We start from the raw sequence: 22,421 nt of genomic DNA, 5'->3' as shown, positions 1-22,421 counted from the left end.
AAGCCTGAGTCTACTTCATTCAGCGAGGGTCAACTTGCACTCATTTGTGAGTTAAGGCTTTTCTGAGTCACTTGCCAACATCATTTTTATGAAACATTTGTATTTGTGTCTGACTCTGTCAGGTATTTGTGTCTGAAGACAATGTAGCAAATGAATAGTTTAACTCCATCCTTACAGATCAGATCAAGTGGACTTTGTTTTTTCTTTTTTTCGCTGTAACTAGGCCACAAGCACTGACACCATGACAACCAGTTGTTGCATGACAACAGGCCGTGACCCCATGGACAGAGCAGACCGCCGCTGGGCTCAAGTTATCACCCAAGGGTGCCTCGTTATTTAGGTGCAAACAACCGTGTGAAACGAACCCGGTGACAACAGGGGAGGGAAATGGGGCGCGATGGCGACGACGCTGCAGGGAGACCGCAGCGTGGACAAAGGATGATTTTCACAGGTAGCGTGAACTGAGCTTTTAGTGTGAGTTTTCCACACTGAGTGCAAGTTTAGATTTAAATGTATTGAACTTTAATTGTTTAAGGTGTGTCTCCTTTTCTGTATCATAAATATGCACATTTTTAATCATTTAATCAGAATCAGAAATACTTTTATTGAGGTGGGAAATTACAATAACACAGATTCACAGATGCACATAACTAAGATATTAACTAAGGTACAATATAGCAAGAAAAATATAAAGAGTAAAAATGTTATACAAGTATCAAATATACAAGAACTGAATTTATACATTGTATAAAAAGTATAAGAAGTAAGTCATTGAACCCAATAAATGAACTGATCTCTAATATCAGAAGTGAAAAGTAATAAACTACTGTAATTGGGTGGGTGTACTTAATTGTTTTTAAATTTGTAATTTTACTTTTACTTTAGTATGTCTTTTTGGAAGTTACTGCACTTAGCTACGTTTTAAATCACACCCGTTAAAAAATTGAATTAACAAAATAAAATAATAAATAATAAATCACACAATGGAAACTTTGGCAGGGAATAGTCCGATATCTCTCGAACTTGGTTGTCTTGCTACGAGCTTGACTAAGTGCGGTGCCAAATTTGACGTTGTTTGGATAAATAATGCAAAAGATATTGTTAAATATATCGGCAAAAGAAGCACACATTGGCTTTCGCCGTTCTACTGTAGCCACTCCCCCTCTCACTCACACAGCACTGTGGGCTACCTGAGAGGATAAGCAGGCCTTTTGAATCAGCAGGTAAAAAGTTAAGCGAGTATGTGTGTATGTGTGATTATTATGTCTGAGCTCAACAATAAAGACTGCGGCGTGCGTGCATTTCATCAATGAGTCAGCGGATTATTCAAACTATGTAAAACATGATGTGCACTAAACTGACACTTCACTTTGGACAGTCTTTAGACTTTGAATAAACAAACAACAATTCCGAACCGAACCAACAATTAGTAAAAACACACAGGAAAACAGATTTTGCACATGCACTGCACTATTCCTAATAACTCTAAGCGTTGTGGTTCATTTTATCCAAAGGTCCGAATGGAGTTGGAGACTACAGGCCGAGGTCAGGATACTTCCCCTTGTACATTGGCGTAGGTGACGCATCACCTGAGGCCACGGGTGACCTCGGCTACTTATGGCGAGCTGCACCCAATGCCCCGCCCCCTAAACCCAAGCAAGGCTATGTGGGTGAGATTGGCTGGGGCTGGAAACACAGCCAGCTGCTGAACCGTGGGACGCTGCACAGCAACGTGCAGATTAAGGTGCTGCTATATACACTTTATGTTCTATATTATAGCTTTAAACAGCAGCACAGAGGTAATGAATGGGTTAAGGCCATTTTTTATTCATCTTACGTTTTGAATGTTATGTTGAGCAAACATGTGACGTGAGTCACTTCTCGGGTATTACATTTGGCAGATGTGTTTACTCGTGACACCAAAAATACTGGTCTGACAGGAATCAGCGTGGATGTGACGAAAACCAGAGTTGTTATCATCGTCATCATCATCATGAAAAATACATGTTTAAATGTCAGAAAATAAAATAAGTAACTCAATCTAACACTTTTCCTGACAGAAAAGCGAGTTCCGGGCGACGCTGGAGGACAGAGTGACTCAGAGGTTCCAGGACCAAGAATAGGACAGAATTTGTAAACCTCACTTGTGTTGTGTTGAACGTCTTCTGTTTCCAGTGCTCAGAGTCATATTACTCATGTGTGTGTGTGTGTGTGTGCTGTGTCAAATAGATAGGTGACAATGTCTCGCACAGGCTTGCACAGTGTTGAGTGGGTTATCTGATTGCCCATTCATAATGCAACATGTTTGCAGAGACTAACACGGCCTCAAGCTACAAACTAGAAATCTGCCAAACACACACACACACACACACACAGACAGAGGTTGGCGTAGCTATTCTTCTAAGGACACAAATATGACTTCCATTCATCTGACTGGACAGCTTAAACAAACCGTTATCCCTAACCTTAACCATAACTAGTTAACACCTAACCCTAACTTTTTTACCTAACTACACTTCAAATCTTAGCAGATTTTGCCTCATTAGGACCAAGTTTTGGTCGACCGGTCCTGACAAGGTCAGTGTCTAGAAAAAGATCCTAAAGAGGTAGCAGCATTTGCAGTGAGGACACACCATAGACATATCCCTAGCCCCTTACTCTAACCTAACTACAATTTATATCTCAGACCTAAACTTAAAACCACTTCCTCCAAAATGAGGTTCTGCCTCACTGGGATCAGGTTTTGTTCCTTCAAAAGGACTTAAGGGCCAACCAAGGTCAGTGTTTACACCAGGAAATGTCCTACAAATACAAACACACACTTCTTTTTATATCTTAGTGAGGACACATCATTACATTACATATCATTCAGCAGACATTTTTATCCAAAGCGATTTACAAGGGCATAATGCATTCCCTCGCCCCTTAGCTTAACCTTAACCATCACATCTAAGTTCCTAACCCTTACCTTAAACCCAATTCTAACCCTAACACACACACACACAGTCATTTGCATCCCATTTGCTCAGTAAACATAAAGATCTAAAAATAACACTCCCATGGCACGTTATACTTGTTTGAACAACACTCATGAATGGGACTCTGTTACTCTGTTTACGTCTGTTTGTTCACCGCGAGTCTGAAAGATCTCCAGCTGACCCTGAGAAAGGAGGCGTGTTGGAAACGTTCAGTGTGACGAGAATAAACCTGTTTGTTTGTTTGTTTGTTTGTTTACATAAGGTTACGTGTGCAGTCAAGGCTAACGTAAGGAATAAAGCGAGTGAAAGCAGCTACGCACAGCTCCAAGGAAAACCTTGAGGAAGTGAATAGAGTTGCATTGATTTTTCCTGCTGTGTTCATTTTCTTACAATATGGTTTTAAAATGTGTTCTAGAAACTTCTGCTCTTTTACAGAAGTCCCTTCTATTGATATTGATAATACATTTGTTTAGCGCCTTTCTTGACACTCAAGGTCACCTTACATACACCGCGAACATTAAAAAAATAATAAAAGAGAATTGGACAATAAATGCATCAAAACATGCCAGTATATCAAATGTGTGTGTCTCACATAAGAGAAACTCATAAAAACAAAATGTGAGTATTTTAATAATCTGCAGAGGAAAAATCAATAATCAACTGTTTTTTTCCAGCTATAAATAAACAAAATGTTAAATTTGCATGTAACAATGTTTATTATGTGACTTTTTATGATTTTTTTTAAAATTGTATTGTGCCATTATTAGTGTCTTGGTTTGTCGATTGGGTTTTATAATTGTCCTTTTCTTTTGTTCTCTTTTGGAAAAATGTTTCTTGATCACAGTGAGACTGTCTGACTAAATAAAGATTAAAATAAAATGGAAATACACAACTGATTATTAACCTCTTGCCTACACTTAAACACCATTATACCAAAACAAAAAAAACAAAATATTAAATATTAAAATAAAATAATAATATAAAAAATATTGTGACACACAGGGAAGATGAGAAATATAATATGATAATATTCAAGCAGCTGCAGTCGGTGAAGATGTGATCACACGTTAGTAACTGAGGACACATTTGATGGTTTGTTGCTCAAGGACTTGTTTCCTGGAATCATGGCCCTCTTATACTCACTCACTCACAATACAATAACATATGGCCTAGGAGTTGAAAGATCAATATTGTGTACATTCCAGGGGAACAGGACACAGTGAGAGCCAGTGGCGTAAACACAAAAGAAAACAGATTGTTTGTAAAGGTGCAGACGTTCACTTGTAGTTGTCGTAGTATTTTCCCTGCACATCTGGGAACAAACACTCTGCTAAGAATAAAACCATCATATTTACTAGTGAGTGAAATAAGGCTGCAGCAAAACAGACTATTTTGATCATTATGAGTAAATAATTTGATTTTCCAGCTTCTTAAACGTCCTTGGTTTGTGGTTTCTGACACTTTATGGACTAACCAGTTAATCGGGAGAATAAGTGACAGATTTATTGACAATAAAGATAATCATTAGCCGCAGCCCGCCTCTAACAATGCTCTGCTCCACTTGTAATTTTTTATTCATAATTGTAAAACTCCAAACATAAATGGCCTGTAACTCTTAAAAGCATGTGTGTGTGTCCTCATTCAAACTCATTAACATCAAATAAATCTAATTAAAATGAGACTTTATGTCTGTTCGGCCCTGAAAGTGACTCATTTGTGTAAGAATGTTATGCCAATTATTACCGTTACCACTGAATGGTGCCAGACGAGTCGTTGCCATCTCTCCCTGTCTTCAATCTTCAACTTATTTTTCTTCTTCCTATAAAAGAACATGACACATTATTAACAGCATGAGAAGTCAACACTAAGACTCGGAAAAGACAGAGTGCAGACAACAGAGCAGATGGTGGTGAGATATTTCACGTTTGATATTTTAATTCCTCTAACACATTGTAGTTTTAGCACTTTCATCGCCCCAACATCAACAGCCTGGATTCTTGTGAAGAATAACACCTATTTTTTTTCCACACACCCCTCTCCCCCCAAATTGTTTCCTTACACGCTTGGTGAAAGTTCATGAAGAGTTTATGACTCCACTTTATCTTTTACAATCGCTTCAATTCACTGCAGGATTCTGACTTTTCTTTTAACGACTGGGCAAAAAGGGGACTTCTACTTTAAGTTAAGTGTAGTATTGATCTCTTAAACTGATGATTATGTCTAAAGACCACTACATATATACTGTATATATATGAAACACTGGACATGAAAGGTCCCCTTGCCCTCTGACTCCCTCAAAGACATGGGCTTTTGATTGCTGTAGCACCTGCTGATCCGTCCTCACTGACAGAAACCTTATCAGGTTATACCTGCACTAGAGAGTCTCTGCCACCAGAGAAACCCAATGTGTTAAGAGCAGTGTTGTACAAATTACCTAAAAGAGGGAAACTTGAGTAAAAGTAGAAAATGACTTTGGTAGAAGTTGAAGTCACTTTTTTTTTTTTTAAATAATATCAAGTAAAAGTCTTAAATATATGACATTAACTGTACTTAAGTATCAAAAGTAAATTTTATTTGGTAGTAACAAGTAACAAAGAAATGTAGTGGAGTAAAAGTAAAAGTTGCTAGAAATACCAATAACAAAGTAAAGTACAGATGTGCGAATTTTGTACTTACGTACATTAACGAAATATGTGTACCTTGTTACGTTACAACACTGGTTAATAGTTATTGCAATACAGCAATGTAAGTAATTTGCTTTTAACTAATTGATCTCATTCTCACAATTTTAATGTATGTATTTTCTTTTACAGTTTCCCCTCTGCCTGGTGTATTGTTTTTAACTATACTGCTTTCATTCTGTATTATCTATCTTTATATGTGATTTTTCATATGTTATTACATATTATAAATCGCCCCATTTTATTTAATTACCCTGTAATGACGTCTCCCAAGGTATTATTCTGAAAAACCGTGACCGGAAGTTTAATTTGAAGTGAGCAGTGATAGAAAAGAGACACTTGCGTCTGATGTAGTGTGTTAGTTAAGTTAAATTCGTATTGCTTATATGTGTGTTGTATCGAATTCTGGCGTTAAAACGTAAACTGTTGAGTGGCAAATTCTTTACGTCGCCATTCTTATTTAAAAGGGTTTTATTTTGAAGATTCCTAACCGGAAGATATTAAGTTCATTCTCGCCGGGGTTTAGCATATTAGGCTACTTGAAACAAGTGACTTAAATCGCCTTGTCCTTAAAATGTCCCACCCAATACCGACTGACAAGCCTACAAACCCCGAAAACCCCCGAGTCTTTTTCGATGTAGACATCGGCGAAGAAAGAGGTTTGCACATTTTTCTTTTTTTAAATTTAAAGTGAGCTAACAGCTCAGCTGTGGCCGGTTAGCTTTGTTAGCTTAGCGCCTTCCTGGCTCTTTCTTGTGACTTGACACAAACGTAGCGTTTAATTTATTTAATTGCAAGGACATGTGCAATGTAGAAACATAGACTGTTTTATTAAATATAGATATTTGTATTTGTACGTGCCTGGATACGTTTATAGTATAACCGTTCTGACTTAGATAAATACGTATATATAGAGAGATAGGGAGAGCGCTTGTTCTGTGAGTGTAGAACCACGTGGGGTTCCTTCAAGACCTGCCAATTTAAAATAAAAAGAAGAATCATTTTCATGATTAAATCTTTGTGGTTAGGTTGTTTAAGTTTAAGCACATGTTTGGGTCACCAATTGACCGTGAAGTGGTTTAATTTACAATTCTTACATTTGGCATTGTTCTGGTATTTATAACGCTTCTGGAATGATTCCGTGTCAGGTGTCGTTTTCCTTTTCATCATCTCGAAATGTGACTAAATGCGTAGAAGTCGACATGTTTTTTGTTTCTCTCATTTCTTTGGACGATATGTTTTGCCAGTTTTCTTTTTGTCCTCCTACATGACGTTAAATACAGCAGTTTAATAATTATACGAAATTGCTGAAAGGTTTCTGTGTAAGATTTATCAACATTCAATGCCCAGTGCTCACCCATCCCTCTCCTAATCCAGTCGGGGAACTACGGTGGCCTGAACATTCCACAAAATTTATGGTCTGGTCGATTAATCAGGAAAATTTTAACGAAAAGACAGACAGACAGACAGACAGACGACTGACAGACAGACAGACGGACGACTTTATTAATCCCTTTGGGAGGTTCCCTCGGGGAAATTAACAAATTAACAAAAAGAAGAAAACAGATTAAATTTACAGAATGGACAAAAGCCCTTTTACCCAATTCAACACGGGTATTTGGAGCAGAAAGCTAACAAATTACCTTATGAACGTAAATAGTAAGGATCAGCACTTCTCTGTGCAATTAAGGTGCAGGTCTGATGATAAAGGATGTTCCCTGATAAGATCATGACCTTAAAGAAACCACTCAGTGCTCAAATGGGGCACTGAGTGGTAGCATTTAATCTGAGCACATCTTAAAGTGAGCGGACCTCAATGTTTCTAACTTTGAAACAAGGTAGATAAAGAGATATAAAGATTTAAGCAACCTTTAAAGAGGGGTTAGTGTTCAGAGTCACTCAAGCGAGAGTGTTCTGTATTTTAGAAAAACGGTACAGGAAGTGCTTCTCCACCCACCACTAGTTTTATACCCTGGGAGGCAGAGATAGTTCCAAATCAATACAAGAAATGGTCCCAAGTTACTGCCTTTGTCCTTCTGTAGAGAAATTCTACCCAAAACTTTTTTTTCCGTCTACAGCTGGCCGAATAGTTCTGGAGCTGTTTGCTGACATCACCCCGAAGACTGCTGAAAACTTCCGGGCCCTCTGCACTGGAGAGAAAGGCATTGGCAAATCCACTGGGAAACCACTACACTTCAAAGGATGCCCTTTCCACAGAAGTAAATACCTTTCATTCTGTGTGACGATTCAGTTTGGAGGCAGATTTTTAGCAGTTTGAGTTCACGTACCTGAACTATCATCTGTGCAGAAGTAACTGAGAGGACGTTCAGTACAATATTACTCGAAATGTAAACCATGTGGTTCTTTGCGTTAAGGGAACATAAAACACCCCTGACTCTAGGTTGATTTTGAAGAACTTACATTAAATTTGTTTTTTTGGCAGTCATCAAGAAGTTCATGATTCAAGGAGGTGACTTCTCCAACCATAATGGCACTGGTGGCGAGAGCATCTATGGGGAGAAGTTTGAGGATGAGAACTTCCATTACAAGGTGAAACTGCTTGTTGCATTACTCCATCGCAGAAGAATTCCTCATCCATCGCGTTTCCCCCTCACAGTTTGCCGTCAAAGCAGCTGTTTGGCTTAATATGTTACAGTAAATGAATCCTCCCGAGTGATTTTTGCTTATGACTTTTTTTTAATGGCTGTAATGACTTATTTTCTTCTCCATGTAGCATGACAAAGTGGGTTTGCTCAGCATGGCCAACGCCGGCCCGGACACCAACGGCTCACAGTTCTTCATCACCACCGTTGCCACCCCACATTTAGATGGGAAGCACGTGGTCTTTGGACAGGTGCTGAAAGGGATGGGAGTCATAAAAATGCTGGAGGCAATTGACACCACAGAGGATGCCCCTGTAAAGGTAATTATTCTAAGTTGAAGTCTCCACAGTTTATCTCAAAAATAAAACATTTGTAGCTTTACAAACTTAGCACCCAGCCTCTCAATATAGTGTCAATTTCTATTTTACCACTGTGGATCTCAGTCCCCAATTTTCTTATTTTAATTTTCCCTATTTTCTAGACCAACATTTATGTGCATTATTCTACTCTTTATATGCTAGGTTTTTATTATTTTCTAGTCTTAGCAGAGCTATTATGGAGGGAAATCAGAAAGTATTTCAGGTTTTGAAGACCCAAAAAACCTATATTCAAACTCTAATGTGTGTCTGGACCCATTTCAAACTGGGTTCAGACACTTATATCTACATACATTTTTAATTGAAATTATAAAAGAACACTGCTTTGGGGACACAAAACGCAGATTATACATACCTTAAATGTTAATTAGTTAATTAATAAGTTAAGTTTTATATAGGCCAAATAAATTTCAGTATCCAATAACAGGCATCGACTGCTCTAATTTCTAAAGCTGGGTGTCAGCCACAGAACAAACACATATATCAGTGGATCTTAGCCACACTCTAAACTTGAAGTGAAAAGGCGTTGAGAAGCTTCTTGCTGTAAATGACTCGTTTCTCCTCTGCAGCCGTGTGTCATCGGAGACTGTGGTGAGCACAAGGACGGGGACAGCTGGGGCTTTGCCCCCAACGACGGATCAGGGGACGCCTACCCCGACTTTCCCGAGGACTCAGAAGTCGACTTTAAAGATGTAAGAATTAGCGAGCGTCTTTAAAGTTCACGTTACAAGTTTGGAGGATAGCGCTCTCCACACACTGCCGGTCATATCCATGGTCTTGGTTTTTTCTTTCTTTCTATGCCATCAGTCCTGTCTTTGAAGCCCCCTGTTGCCTTTTTATTTTTCAGGCTGATAAGGTTCTCTCTGTTGCCGAGGATGTGAAGAACATTGGAAACACCCTTTTTAAGAGTCAAAACTGGAACGCTGCTGTCAACAAATATAGTAAAGCTCTCAGGTAATGTGCAAGTGTCCCGTCACAAAAGGAGGCAGAGCTGCAAACTTACTGCATCGCCACAACAACAAAAAACATTATTAGAGGACACAACATTTTAATCTGATGATTGTTGGGTGAATCCGATCGAAACATGTCCTCTTATAAAGTTTTTTTGTGTCAATGCACGAAGTTTGTATTCTGCCAACCCTCCACCTTCAGAACAAAAGGTGATGTGCATATTAATTTCAGGAATTAGTGACATCTAATGGTGAACGTGCAGATTGTAACAAAACCACAGACTCCATTTGATTGTGAATGAATTGAAGTGATTAAGGAACTAACGGTGACCTTTGCATTCTAGAAAGAAAGTTGTTCATCCTCGTTTGCATCGTAAATCTCTACTTTATAAAGAAAAATGTACGTACACTCTGACTGGTTTGTTGATTTAAAGCGATTTTACATCCATACAAGCAAACGTATGGATAGGGCTGGGTATTGATTACAATGTCAAGTTAAATTGGTTTTTACAAAATATCTCTACATGTAAAAGTCTTTATTTTTAGCTGGTTGTCTATTTAATGTCCTCTTAAAGCGAGACACTTATCGATCTCAGTCAGACTGTGTACTGCTTGGTTAATGCTGATGAATTTGATAGCGCATTTTTTCAATACCCAGCCATACTTATGTGTACTATATTCAATTTCCGCCAACAAACCACTCTAAATCTTACACAAGGGACCCCTGGGAACAAATGAGAGGCACACTCTCACAACAACATTCATTAACTCACCACCTCGGGTTAAGCAGCATCCTTTTACTCGCCCACCGCTGTGTCTCACCTGTTACTCACTGCAGATTTAACAGTGCACCAGGAGCATTGATCCCACTCGTTTCCCTGCAGGTACTTGGAGGTTGGTGGAGATCATGTGGAGGAGGAGGTGCAGCAGAAGCTGAAGCCCACCGCCCTCAGCTGCTTCCTCAACACGGCAGCCTGTAACCTGAAGATGCAGCTGTGGCAGGACGCTGTGGAGAGCTGCGACGAGGTAAGACGTTAATACTACTCCTATCACTCTCCCCAGCACTATATGAGAAGATTAAGGCCAGAGGTCGACAATTGATTGTTTTAGCCGATTAATCAGGTACGATGGTACATTTTGCAGCATACATTGGCTCGATTAAAGGGCACTTTTGCTGCTGGAAAATGTGTGGATATGAAATGATTTTCTCCTGACTATTAGTAACTAAAGCCACTATTGAGGGTCCGATTCAAGAAAACAAACAAAACTAGTCATGAAAATGCAGGAAAAGTAATGCAGGTTCCACTCGGCATGTTAAGGAGCTCTGAGGTGCATTCATTGACCCTCAGAAATGTCAGTTCTTCTGCAAACACACATGCAGTCCACTGACCAAATGCCTGTTGCTACTGCCACCTTTTGAAAATAGATGCACAACTGAGGTCATTATTTTTTGAGATTTGTGGCATTTTAATAAAGTTATGATTGTTATTGAATTATTATTATTATTGAATACCATGACATTAACTGACACTTTTAATTTGTTGTTGTTTTCTCCCTTTTGGGAATGGGGGCAGGGATTGGCAGCCTATTGGCTTTATTATGCTTTAAACAATGTTTACTTTATAAATAACTCAAAATAAAAATTTTGGAGGGAACATAATAGGTCCCTAAAAGTGAATAAATGACTATGCTCTGAGGAGAGAATTACATTTCTGCTCGCCGTGTTTCTGTTCCAGGCTCTGGAGCTGGATGAAGCCAACACTAAGGCACTTTTCCGGAGAGCTCAGGCCTGGCAGGGGTTGAAGGAGTACAGCAAAGCCATGGTAACGTCCTTAAAAGCATATCTGATGTGCTGTTTTTGTGCTGAAATTAAAACATAAAAGTAGTAAGTGCTACACAACACAATAGTTGGTCTGTCTCATGCAGCAAGAGACTTGTTCATACGGTTTGATTTATGAAATGGTGAAAAGTAATTTCTTTTTTACAAAAGATGGAATCCATGAGCATTGAATCTAAAAGCCACTTTACTGTGCTTCTCACCCGACAGGTTGATCTGAAGAAAGCTCAGGGAATAGCACCAGAAGACAAAGGTGGGCAACTTATCCTCAACACTGTGTTTGTGAAGCCTTTTCACAGATCTCTACACATGTACATGCCTCTGCGTCACTTTGAAGAAGCAGCGCCAAGCTTCACCAGACTGTCGCTTCAGAAGTTAACACGTGTTCTACTTGAGTGCGTCTGCCGAACAGAACAGAACACGACACGGAAATATTTTCCAGCACAGGTGCTCGCCGATTAAATCACGTTTATACGTGAAGCTCAAACGCTACAATGTCCAGACAGAGATCCCTGATAAAGGATTTCTTGTCTAGTGGCACTTTTCTGCTACAGTTCTAGTTCTAGCTCATTTCATACGCGACACAAACACAAACTAGTTATGAGCAAAGCTGTTGTTTTCGGTGTAGCTGAATCATTAGAATCAGTTAATTAAAAAGATTAGTTCAGTACTGATCGGGTTTGTGATTGGGCTCACGATTGCCGGCTTTCAGCAGTGCTGTTGCTAAATACACCGGACTCCTCTGTTAAATATTGAGATTATAGACATTTCCTGGGCTAAATGTTGAAGATTAACGCACATTTTCAGGATTTTTAAGTCTTTTTAACTGATCTACAGTTTGACAATGTTCGGTTTGATTCTTGTGTTGGACGCCACACTCATGACAGGTACTAGAACTACAGGAAAAGCAAAAAAAAGTGGAGTGTTAGCCCTGCCCATCATTAAGTCTGTTTTCCTATAACCTGTTGCGGTAGTTATTTGAAACAATTTTTTTTTAAATATCTTTAAATTTACAGTGCGAGATTAATGTGGCTATAATTTTTCGGAGAAACTAAAGTCGCATCATGTGTCATGTGAAACCCACAGTGGCTGTTTAGAGGAACAGTTTTGAAGTAACACAGCTCCAGCACGTTCAAAAGAAAAAAGAAGAATCTGGCTCTCACTCTGGAAATCCATAGCTCTTCTCTGGTTTGACAGTGTCATGCTGCTCTTTTGATATTTTAATAAGCAGCGTATTTGGCTGCTGGTTAGAAGATAAGAGCTATCATCATGCTTTCCCCTCGATGTTAGAGCAAGCAGTGAAATATTCAAACAGACCGAGTGCAGAATGACAGATAAAATATGCCTAAATGGACACAAGGGAATCAAAAGCAATGTTTGAAACCTTAATATTAAAAGGTCAAATATTGATTTGTGCTTTTGTTGCACTTCGTGGGGAAGAAACTAAATAAAACTATTTCTTTTTTGACAGCTATCGGCAACGAGATGAAGAGAGTTCAGCTCAAGGTCCAGGAGGAGAAGGAGAAGGAGAAGAAAATCTATGCTAAAATGTTTGCTTGATCATTTCAACTGAAGATGCAACAAATTAATATTTATCAATATTTGAAAACAAAAAAAAGAAAAGAAAAAGAAGTGCACTGACGGAGATGAAGCTGGTGAAAATGTGCAGTATTTTCAGTTGACGGCTTCTGTCATGTTTCTCTGTCGGTCTGTTTTCACCTGTCTTTGCTCTGACTGGTTTGTTCACTGTAGTGTGTAGTTGGGGAGTGTTTATGGGATGGCTCACTGGTCTGTGTGAAATGATGTGCGTGCGTTCAGTGTCCTTAGCCACACGCCTTCCCTCCACCCCCCCATTCGTTTCATTTGTTTTATACAGAGGTAAATAAATCAAAAGGACAGCAGTCAAGTGTTCATTCATTACTGTAATGTGTGATATGTCGTACAATAGTGTTTTTAAAATAACGACAGACGGCGTCGACACAGACTCCAGGGTTTGCGGTTTTATCATCGGTCCAAACGGAGGACTGATCAATACCAGTGTTTGATAAGTTGTATGCTCTCCTACATGGGAAAGACCATGATCTTATACATGTAAGGCAACGTCAGGCTCCATGTAAACACTGCTTTCAGCAAACGAAATATACTGTTTTATCATTTAATACCACAGGTACTGTACCTAGTTCAACCACTTGTGTCAGTATTGATGTGTACACCCCTCAAAGCAACCATATATATATAGAAAAATCTTAAAGAAATAGTCGGTTACAGTTTGTCAAGTACTTCCTTAAATCAATAACTGTTTAAAATGCCCATATTGTGGTTATTATGGCAATAATCTAAACACCCCAGGGGCTAATTGTTGACGACTTTTGCTTTAATTTCAGTTTTATTGTGGTCCTTGATAACGAATGGCACATTTTAAACTAGCTCTATTTACCACTGCAAAATTAAATAATTAATAACTACGATAAAATGCGACTCTCTGATTTGATTTCTTTCACTATCATAAACCTGCATAAGTGACGACGCGTACGTTGTTTTCGGTTCTGTAGTTGAGGCTCGTTCTCCATTTTTGGACAAAAACGTGTGAACCGTGATCGTACTTACAGTTAATTCTTCAAGACAAACGGTTTTAGAAACAACAACAAACAAAGAAAAACAGAGGATCCTGAGGTTCACATTCCGTTGTAGGCTGGTCCGCCTCCACCTTCGGGCACCACCCAGTTGATGTTTTGGCTCGGGTCCTTGATATCGCAGGTTTTACAGTGGACACAGTTCTGAGCGTTAATCTGCAATCTCATCCCGTCTCCTGTTTCCATGGGAACATACTCGTACACACCTGGAGACACGGAGAGAAAAGTCGTTATTTTTTCCTGCAACGGTGAAAATTCAATCAATATATACATTTGTGGAACGGGACAACAGCAAGAAGGAGAAGAGACAAGGAAATGAGGATGAAAAATGTAAGGAGAGGCCCGAGGAGTAGAGAGAACATTTACTGTGTCATTTTCTGCTTTTTAATTTAAACCTTAAGATGACACGGGCCACATTTACCAGGGAGCTGGAAAAGCACAGCACATACAAACACTGCAGTTTCATTCAAAAAGGATGACTTCCTGTTGGGTTTAGACTTCTGGGACTTTTGATACGCACTTGGGACACCAGCAGTGATGCATTTGCATGTTTTTAAGTCAGTGACTTATGTTCCTACCTAACGCTACAGTTTCTATTAACCTACATATATCATCTCTCTATGAATTCATCAAAAGTCTGTTCATCGCTTATCCGTCAAACGGGTCAATTCACAGGCTTCAAACGTGGCAGGTGACGTTCTAAACGTTTGACACCGTTTGGATAAGAAATGCTGCCATTTTACTCATAATTATCAAGTGGTTACATTTTTATTTTCATTGTCTCAACAGTTGAGGCACAAACAAGTCAAGCAGCTTAAATAGCGATAGTGTTTAAATGTGCCATTTCAATCAGTGGAGGCTTTTTTTTTCATTAAAAATAAAGATGCATCAACTTTTTGTCCCACAATGTGAAGGTTAATCATGCTTCATTAATTTGTACAGATTAATTTAATTAACCTGTACAGCACTTTGGTCAACCCCGGTTGTTTTAAATGAGTTGAGTTAATGACAAAAAGGACGCTAAATCGATCGTAGTGATTTTGACTGAGGAGAATACTTAATATTTCATGCGTGTGATTTAAAAATATAATCCAGCTCATATTAACTCTGTCCTAGTGATTTAATTTGAAGTCAGCCAGGACCTTCAGAATTATTTTATTGCAGATTCTTGCTTTTTTACTTTCATGTATCCTGTGTGTGATGTTTGTTTAAGAAAAGGTACGCAAGCTTCCTCTGGTGGTATTGTTCTGTATATACCAGGGTGCATGAGTGGAGTGGAGCTGAGGAATTTTGACCAGCGTGTACAGAAAATGGTACTAATAACAAACAAATTGTAGAATAATAATACATTTATTAGTATCTCTCACTCCTTTTTAATCTAATCTCAATCTACCAGTGTGTGAGGTATTATGCGAGGAAGAGGAGGAGGATGAGAGAGCAGGTTTTATCACTGGGAATAAATAAATCTGCCTCCTGTGAAAAGTCCTTGGCTGACTTTGCTACACCACTGTATTTTAACGTTGGTGATAATGGTGTTACTTTTTTTAGAGCTCAAATAGGTCGTACTTGGTATAAAAGGTTGGAGAACCACTGCTTTAGAGTCATTTGTGTTAGTTAAAAAGCAGCAATTACTGCAATAATATGAACATTTTAAGTTACGGATAACAAAAATAACTATGAGGTAAGTGTTATGAATATTACTGAGCAACAATGGCCGCCTCTACTTCCCGCAATGTGGACACATCTTTAGTCTTTCATAGGTTTTTGATCATGGTTTATATAAGCTGTGGAAAGATAATAGCTCTGATTATGGAGGGCTTTTGAAACTAGGACAGTTTCACACATCTTATGACTAATCCGACTTGGTGAGCTCAGATGAAGGTAAAAAATAAAAGACAGTGACAAGCATCGGCAGCCCAAGGCCAAGTGGAAGGGACTTGAGCTTATCCCAAGACGGGTCAAGGGCCCAGGTGCCCCTGAGCAAGGTACCAGACACCCATTGCTTCCCTGGACACAGATAAGTGCTGCCCACTGCTCCTGTCCCCGGCTTGTGTGTGTGATCACGACTGGTGCTTGAGAAACATTAGCAGTGTATTGGTAAAAGCATCCTGCTCCTTGTAGCACTAACCAGTTGGTGGTGTCATTTTAGTCAAAAAAGCTAATGAAGAAGAGGGTAAACATGGGAGACTTGTTTGAGGTTATGAGAAGAAGTCATCTGGTACCCACACATATACAACTCAGCACTCAAAGAATACAAGGATACACAAATAAGGCCGATTTCTTGGTGAGAAATGACTGCTACTAAAATTGAATGTGATAACGAGGATGGAGTTAACCAAAATACCAGCTTTCCATGTGAATATGTTCGCTGTTCTACATGAGTTTTACTATTGTTGGACTGTTTGCACAAAAGAAGCAATTTGATTAAAGATTAAACCTTCAATTGATTATATTATGATTGATATTATTCCCTTTTAAAACTAATTGTTGATGAATTGTTTCCCACTAGAAACCAGAAATGATTTTACCTACATGTTCAGCCATCCGCATTAAGTCAATTTTAAATTCACAAGGTTAATATTCCTTTTTCTTCATTAACCTCCACTCTGATGAAGTGACTTTCTTAGTTGTTTGGTCAATAGCACAGAAGAACGTGGCGAAACGAGGCTTTGTATTTCCTATCATCCATGTTTTCAATGAAAAAAATGTGCTGGTGTTTGTTTGAGCTCTGTTCCAGGAGCAAAAACATCTATCTGAGACCATTCAGGTTCACTGGGTTCACTGGGCCTGTAAACAGGAAGCTGATTATCTTCTCTCTTTATCTGTTTGCTTAATTTCAGAGATTATTACTCACAATAACAACAGTGAAAACAAAAAACAAAGACAGACAGTTCATAGTCATGGAAAAGAAAAAAAGGCACATGTATCAAAACTGTTCCAGGTTCTATTTTAAGAGACTAGATTCGAGTTGATATATAGAAAATTGCATGCTATCAACTCTGTGCCCTACATACAATCCTTATGAGTCGATAACTTGGTGGGAATCATAGGCCACAAATCATTGCCACAAAAGAAAATAGCCCATCTCTTCTCAGAGCTAGATTGTGTGGGTGATGCATTTCAGAAGCCATGATTATGTTACCTGCGGGGCAGAAGCGCTGCTCAGGCCCGTCGTACACAGACAAATTCCTGGCAACTGGAACATCGTCGTCCTTTAGGGTCAGATGAGCGGGTTGGTCGCCCTCATGATTGGTGCCACTCAGGGCCACAGAGGAGAGCAGGTCAAAGCTTATCTTGCCGTCCGGCTTGGGATAGTCAATCGGCGTACAATCTTTTGCCGGTTTCAGCTGGTTTGCGTCAAGACCTGAGACGGATGGAGTAAAGCCGTTAGGTTAGGAAATGTTGAATCTCTCTGCTGCCGAGATAAGTCAACCTCATCCATCACCTAAAGGGAACCCACTGGCGTTTTTGTTGCTTCAGATAAACACAGGCAGCATCTTTTCTTTGCCACCATTCGGGGGTGGGTGTAATAATCTTAAAGAAATGATATCGAGATGTCCCAGGGAAAACGGCGATTAACACCAGTCGTGGTGATATTTTTAAACAGAATTTCAAAATACTGACATGGAAATTAATCTGTAGAAACAAAAACAGAAAGACCATAAAGATTAATTATGATTATTATTAAATTATTAAATAGCTCAGTGAAAAAGTATAGGTTGTGTACAGCAAATGGGTGTAAGTCTTCTCGTGTCCTCCCTGAATCCAACCTGGAAGTTAAGATAAATTAAATCAGGGGGCCAAGTCCAGTACTTCCCACTTAAATTATAATGTCAGTAAACTCACATCTACTGACTTTAGCCTGAAGAAGCCTCTTTTACACATACATATTTCATGTATATCTCATAGTAATGCAATATAAAAACCTAAAAATACATATGGATGGTTAGGAAATCTTTTCTTAAACAACAAAGTCACTGGTGGCCTTTTGTATAGTACTTATACCATCATAATATCATTCTCCCTTGACAACGAACATATTTAGTCACACTTTTTATCATCCTGGTCACTGGGTGCAGCTTTGTAGTCACAGTGCTAAAGGTTGTACAGAGTTGCAGGTTTGTTTGTACTGTACAGGGAGTGTATGACTGAAGGAAGGAAGGGAGGGAGGGAGGACACTTGTTATCTTGCAGCCACATGACATTTTCTTTTGTGAAAATGTATACCAAGATTATTGTGAACACAGAAATGATTCTCCCCAGGAGAAGAGAGCAAATCACTACACACAGTAACCCAATAACAACAAGTACGCACTGAGTGGGTCTGCGGCGTCCTGATCTACAGCATTGTGGTTCAAGTGCACGTTGTTGTGATTCACTTCTGTGGGGTTGCATGTACGAGTTTGTTCCAGTTTGAAGCAGGCTCCATGGTACTGTGCTTGTGTTTCCTCACCACACAAGCACAGTAAGAGCTCTTCTAATTGAGCTCAGATCATGGACTCTGCAGCGATTTTACTTCTTTATACCACGTTCTTTAAGGCAAAGCTATGACTGGAGCAACAAGACAGGATGACGGTCTCAATAAAGGTTTGTGAATTGCGGAAAATCACATCCTTCACGCCTTTGATACTACTTTCCTTTCACCACCTGCTTCGTTCTAGCAGCACGTCAAAATTCAGACGCGAGCTTTGTTGTAAAACATACTCCGTCCTTGTTCAATATTAATTCTTCTGCAGAGCTTCTTTTTCGGCCCTGTACTGTTTATACAACACTCACCGCAGTGCTTTAGCGTCCACGGCTCTTTTCCTCTGAACATCCAGTAGAAGATTCCAGTGTAGACCATGCCACCGTACAGGCCAAAGTAGTTGTGGAAGGACGGCCTGATGTTTCTGACCGCGTACAGCTCCTTCCACACCCACGAATTCTTCAGGTTCTCAGCATACTCAGGCACATGGATTCCTGGGAGGAAACAAAATACACTTAGTGGTCTGTTGTCATGTTTATTAATCTGCACATTTGTAGTACAGTGCCTCCAGTGAGTGGATGCTTTTTCCACGAGAGAGATCCCTAATTAAAAGCAGCACAAAATAAAACTGAATTCAGCTCAATCAGATTTCAGTGGTGGAGCATTTTTGTTCAATTGCAAACTAATATTCTATTGTGTGTAGTGTGTGAAATTAAAATAAAAACAATTAAAGCTGTAGTTTCTACGTTTTAAATAATAATAATAATAATAATAATAATAATAATAATAATAAATAATAATCAATATCCGTTACATTCAAACCATTGCCAAATGAGATCACACAATGCTGATTAAGCCCATCACTGTATCTGTACAGTGGTGTTTTGTTATCACGTCGTCGCCTGGCAACCTTCTCGTGCTGAACACAATATTGTACGTGATTAATTTACAGCCAACACGACTGACGGAGGCAAGGCAGAAACACAACATCTACTGTACCTAGCACAGGAAAAGTGAGACAGCAGCAAACAATGACACACACGCCCACAAAAAACTCCAACAGAGGTGGATTCTACAGCAAAAAAAAATACTCTTGGATGTTCCTACAAAGGCACGCATGCAATAGAGACACCTGCAGTGTTTCTGGTACTTATTCAGAATTCCCCAGGGGAGCATTATACAAGTTACGCACTGGAATTATCAGCAAGTGTATTGTACTGGGTAAAAAAAAAAAGAGAATTAAAATCTTAAACGAAGAAATCTGGAGATATAACAAAGTAGTTTGGGATAAATACCCCTTTAAGAAAGTATTATCTGAAAGTATACAGACAATATGCTACGGGGTCTCAAACTCAAATGATTCAAGGGCCACGTGAGCTTCAAGTTATGTCAAAAACATACATTAAATCAATTGAGCACACGTGTGTGACCTCGAGTTTGAGACCTCTGATCTAAATGATTAACACATCTTCAATTTTATACCTGTGGTCTCTGAATCCAGGCTTTCTGCGGTCACCTTGGGGAAAATGGCCTCGGCAGCCAGCATTCCACTCTTCATAGCCGTGTGTGTGCCTTTGATCTTTGGGACATTCATGAAACCAGGGCTGCAGCCAATAAGCAGCCCTCCGGGGAACGTCAGCTTTGGTATAGACTTGAGAGGGAAAGGAAGGAAATCAAGTACATCTACAGACTTTCTCGTGTTCCACTTTTCAAAAACCCTCAACTTTGAACTTGATGTCAGGATAGTGGCAGCTGGTTGAGGCCTCCCTTTGCTTTCAAGATCTCAAGAGAGATGAGGCCATGTTGACACGATTGCGTCACACTGCTGCCATTCAGGCCGCCAAACATCATTCAGAGCTCAGTGACTGTGGATGCCACTGTAGTCAAACTAAACACTGTCATGCTCATAAAATCAAACCTGAATGGCATCTGAATGATTTTTGTGCATTACTACATGTTTTTACTATATCCAAATATGATGTAAAATCAAAAGACTAAAACAGCTGCACTTGTGTGTTTTCCATCACATAATATAGGCTGTTACACGGCTCATGGCTTTCTCTTGTAAAAGGAGCAAATTAAAAACAAGCAAGTTAAACAAAACAAATGTTTATACAATACAAATGTCCCCACGTCCAGTCAATAATACCTGAAATCCTCCCTCGTTCAGGGCCCTGGCCCCATATGCGATGCGATGGCCTCCCTCCAGAGTGGGTGCAACAAATGGATGGTGTTTCCAGCGCTGGAATTCTCTAAAGGGGCTCAGGTAAGGATTGGAGTAGTCTAGACCAACCTGCAAAGGTTAAAGATGCGACATGTAAGATATGCATATATATATATATATATATATATATAAGGCATAAATCACGTCAGAGGTTAAGAAAAGTTTGAACTGAAATACTGGCTTTAGTGATAAAAGCGGTTCAGTAATGATGTCCTTTTGCAATAACTCTGTTTTGGTCTGTGCTGTTGGCTATGAATAAATCAACATATGGACATAGAGAAGTATAACAACACTGCCTTGGAGTGCATTCATGCAGCTCAGAAAATGTGGCCACATGAGCCTATAAACCATTTTAGAATGTGTTTTTTTACCAGGATGGACGATACCACCGGGTCCATACGGTTAGTTAGAGAGGCATTTAATATGCTGATGTATGTGCTTTCGGGGCACTTTTTTTTTTATTTTTATTATCAATGGAGCAGATAAACAAATTAAAATATTTAAATTTCATTTCGACTGTGCATTGTGGTGTTCAGTTGAAACTGTGTATAAAGCACGACCAAAGATCTGAGACCTGTAATTAACAATTTTATTAAGGGTCACGGTAATGACATTATAAATCAGGCTTTTATGATCCCCGATGCCTCTAAAACTTGCATTTTGAATGTTGCCCCCCCAAACTATAATCACAGTGGCTATTAAAAACCTATTAAATGATCATACTACCATATCTCTGCAGTCATCTCAGGTCACCTTATCTCGAGTTACAGGTCTAAAGAAGGACATAAACATGGAGGAAGTGTGGAACCATCACGGCTCCTTTGTGCTTTAAGGCCAACGGCACTTCACTGAATGTTCTCGATAAGTGTTGGTCAGGGAGATGTATCCTGCCAGAGATTTATGATAAGAGGCAGTGGAAGAGGAAGTGCCACTTAATTAGCCTGAATGAAAGGATAGTCTGTGGGACTGAAGTTCATTTACTAATTGATGATTAATCACTTACTGTATTAATTGCCAACTATTTTAATAAATTAAAAAGTTTTCTTTCTTTTTTTTTTAATTAAAACAAGTTCTCCTAAAGTTTCTTTGCTCCATTGAAATAATGGACAAAATTTGCCATTTAAAGAGATAATTTTTACCATTTACTGATTTTAGAGACCACACAGAAATAATAATGCCAAAGAATTAAGATAACAACACAATATATGAGCTATTTTAGAGGCAGGGAAGTTGGGGGCTTTGTCAAAAACCTTGAGAATACTAACATGCTGCCAAGTTCAGAGAGGTTCATGGAGGAAAAAACAAACACTGAGCACGTCCTTAACATCTAGGGGTCACTTTACAGCACAACAAACAAATGCTAACTATCAGGACAACGCTCTTGTAGCCTCAAGTCAAAGTGCTTCATGTCATTTGACAGAATTGTTCAATATTTGAATTGAAATTTAATAACAAACTGCAAACGCTGTAATTAGATGTACATCGTGTGACCCGTGCACCTGACCCAAGGTTTATTTATACATAACAGTCAATGGTCTTAAAAATTCATGCTGCTCTTCTAGTGTGCCAGTCATACTCAACAGGCCCCTGAGTCATAAGTGAATGACCTACCGACGTGTGTGACAGATTGTTTACAGACCCGCCTTGTTATTTTCTTACTGGAGTTCTACACAC

At 39.2% G+C, this 22,421-nt stretch overlaps 3 protein-coding genes across 3 annotated transcripts in view; 2 read left to right on the top strand and 1 right to left on the bottom strand.

Annotated features, from left to right (window-relative positions):
• The first annotated feature begins 364 nt into the window (after nt 1–364).
• LOC131472991 (uncharacterized protein C4orf45 homolog) lies at nt 365–2,344 on the top strand. The gene is made up of 3 exons (XM_058650504.1): nt 365–451; nt 1,515–1,744; nt 2,061–2,344. Exons 1-3 carry the CDS (start codon nt 388–390, stop codon nt 2,121–2,123), a joined length of 357 nt encoding a protein of 118 aa, XP_058506487.1. The 5' UTR covers nt 365–387; the 3' UTR covers nt 2,124–2,344.
• A 3,666-nt stretch (nt 2,345–6,010) lies between these two features.
• Nucleotides 6,011–13,208, top strand: ppid (peptidylprolyl isomerase D). Its single transcript, XM_058650503.1, has 10 exons — nt 6,011–6,318; nt 7,738–7,878; nt 8,103–8,209; nt 8,394–8,582; nt 9,209–9,331; nt 9,487–9,593; nt 10,474–10,615; nt 11,326–11,412; nt 11,637–11,679; nt 12,898–13,208. Exons 1-10 carry the CDS (start codon nt 6,234–6,236, stop codon nt 12,984–12,986), a joined length of 1,113 nt encoding a protein of 370 aa, XP_058506486.1. The 5' UTR covers nt 6,011–6,233; the 3' UTR covers nt 12,987–13,208.
• Nucleotides 13,209–13,779: 571 nt separating this feature from the next.
• etfdh (electron transfer flavoprotein dehydrogenase) overlaps nt 13,780–22,421 on the bottom strand; it is a 12,151-nt gene continuing 3,509 nt past the window's right edge. The window contains exons 4-8 of the mRNA XM_058650599.1: nt 20,673–20,816; nt 20,006–20,174; nt 18,835–19,017; nt 17,202–17,423; nt 13,780–14,265 (exon numbers count right to left, since the gene is read on the bottom strand). Coding sequence (XP_058506582.1) covers nt 14,102–14,265; nt 17,202–17,423; nt 18,835–19,017; nt 20,006–20,174; nt 20,673–20,816 — 882 coding nt within the window. The 3' untranslated portion in view covers nt 13,780–14,101. The remainder of the gene's footprint in view (nt 14,266–17,201; nt 17,424–18,834; nt 19,018–20,005; nt 20,175–20,672; nt 20,817–22,421) is intronic.

Source organism: Solea solea, chromosome 14, assembly GCF_958295425.1.
Source record: "Solea solea chromosome 14, fSolSol10.1, whole genome shotgun sequence".
NCBI classification, from domain to species: domain Eukaryota; kingdom Metazoa; phylum Chordata; class Actinopteri; order Pleuronectiformes; family Soleidae; genus Solea; species Solea solea.
Note: the sequence above shows the minus strand (reverse complement) of the source record. Positions and strands in the feature narration are given on the sequence as shown.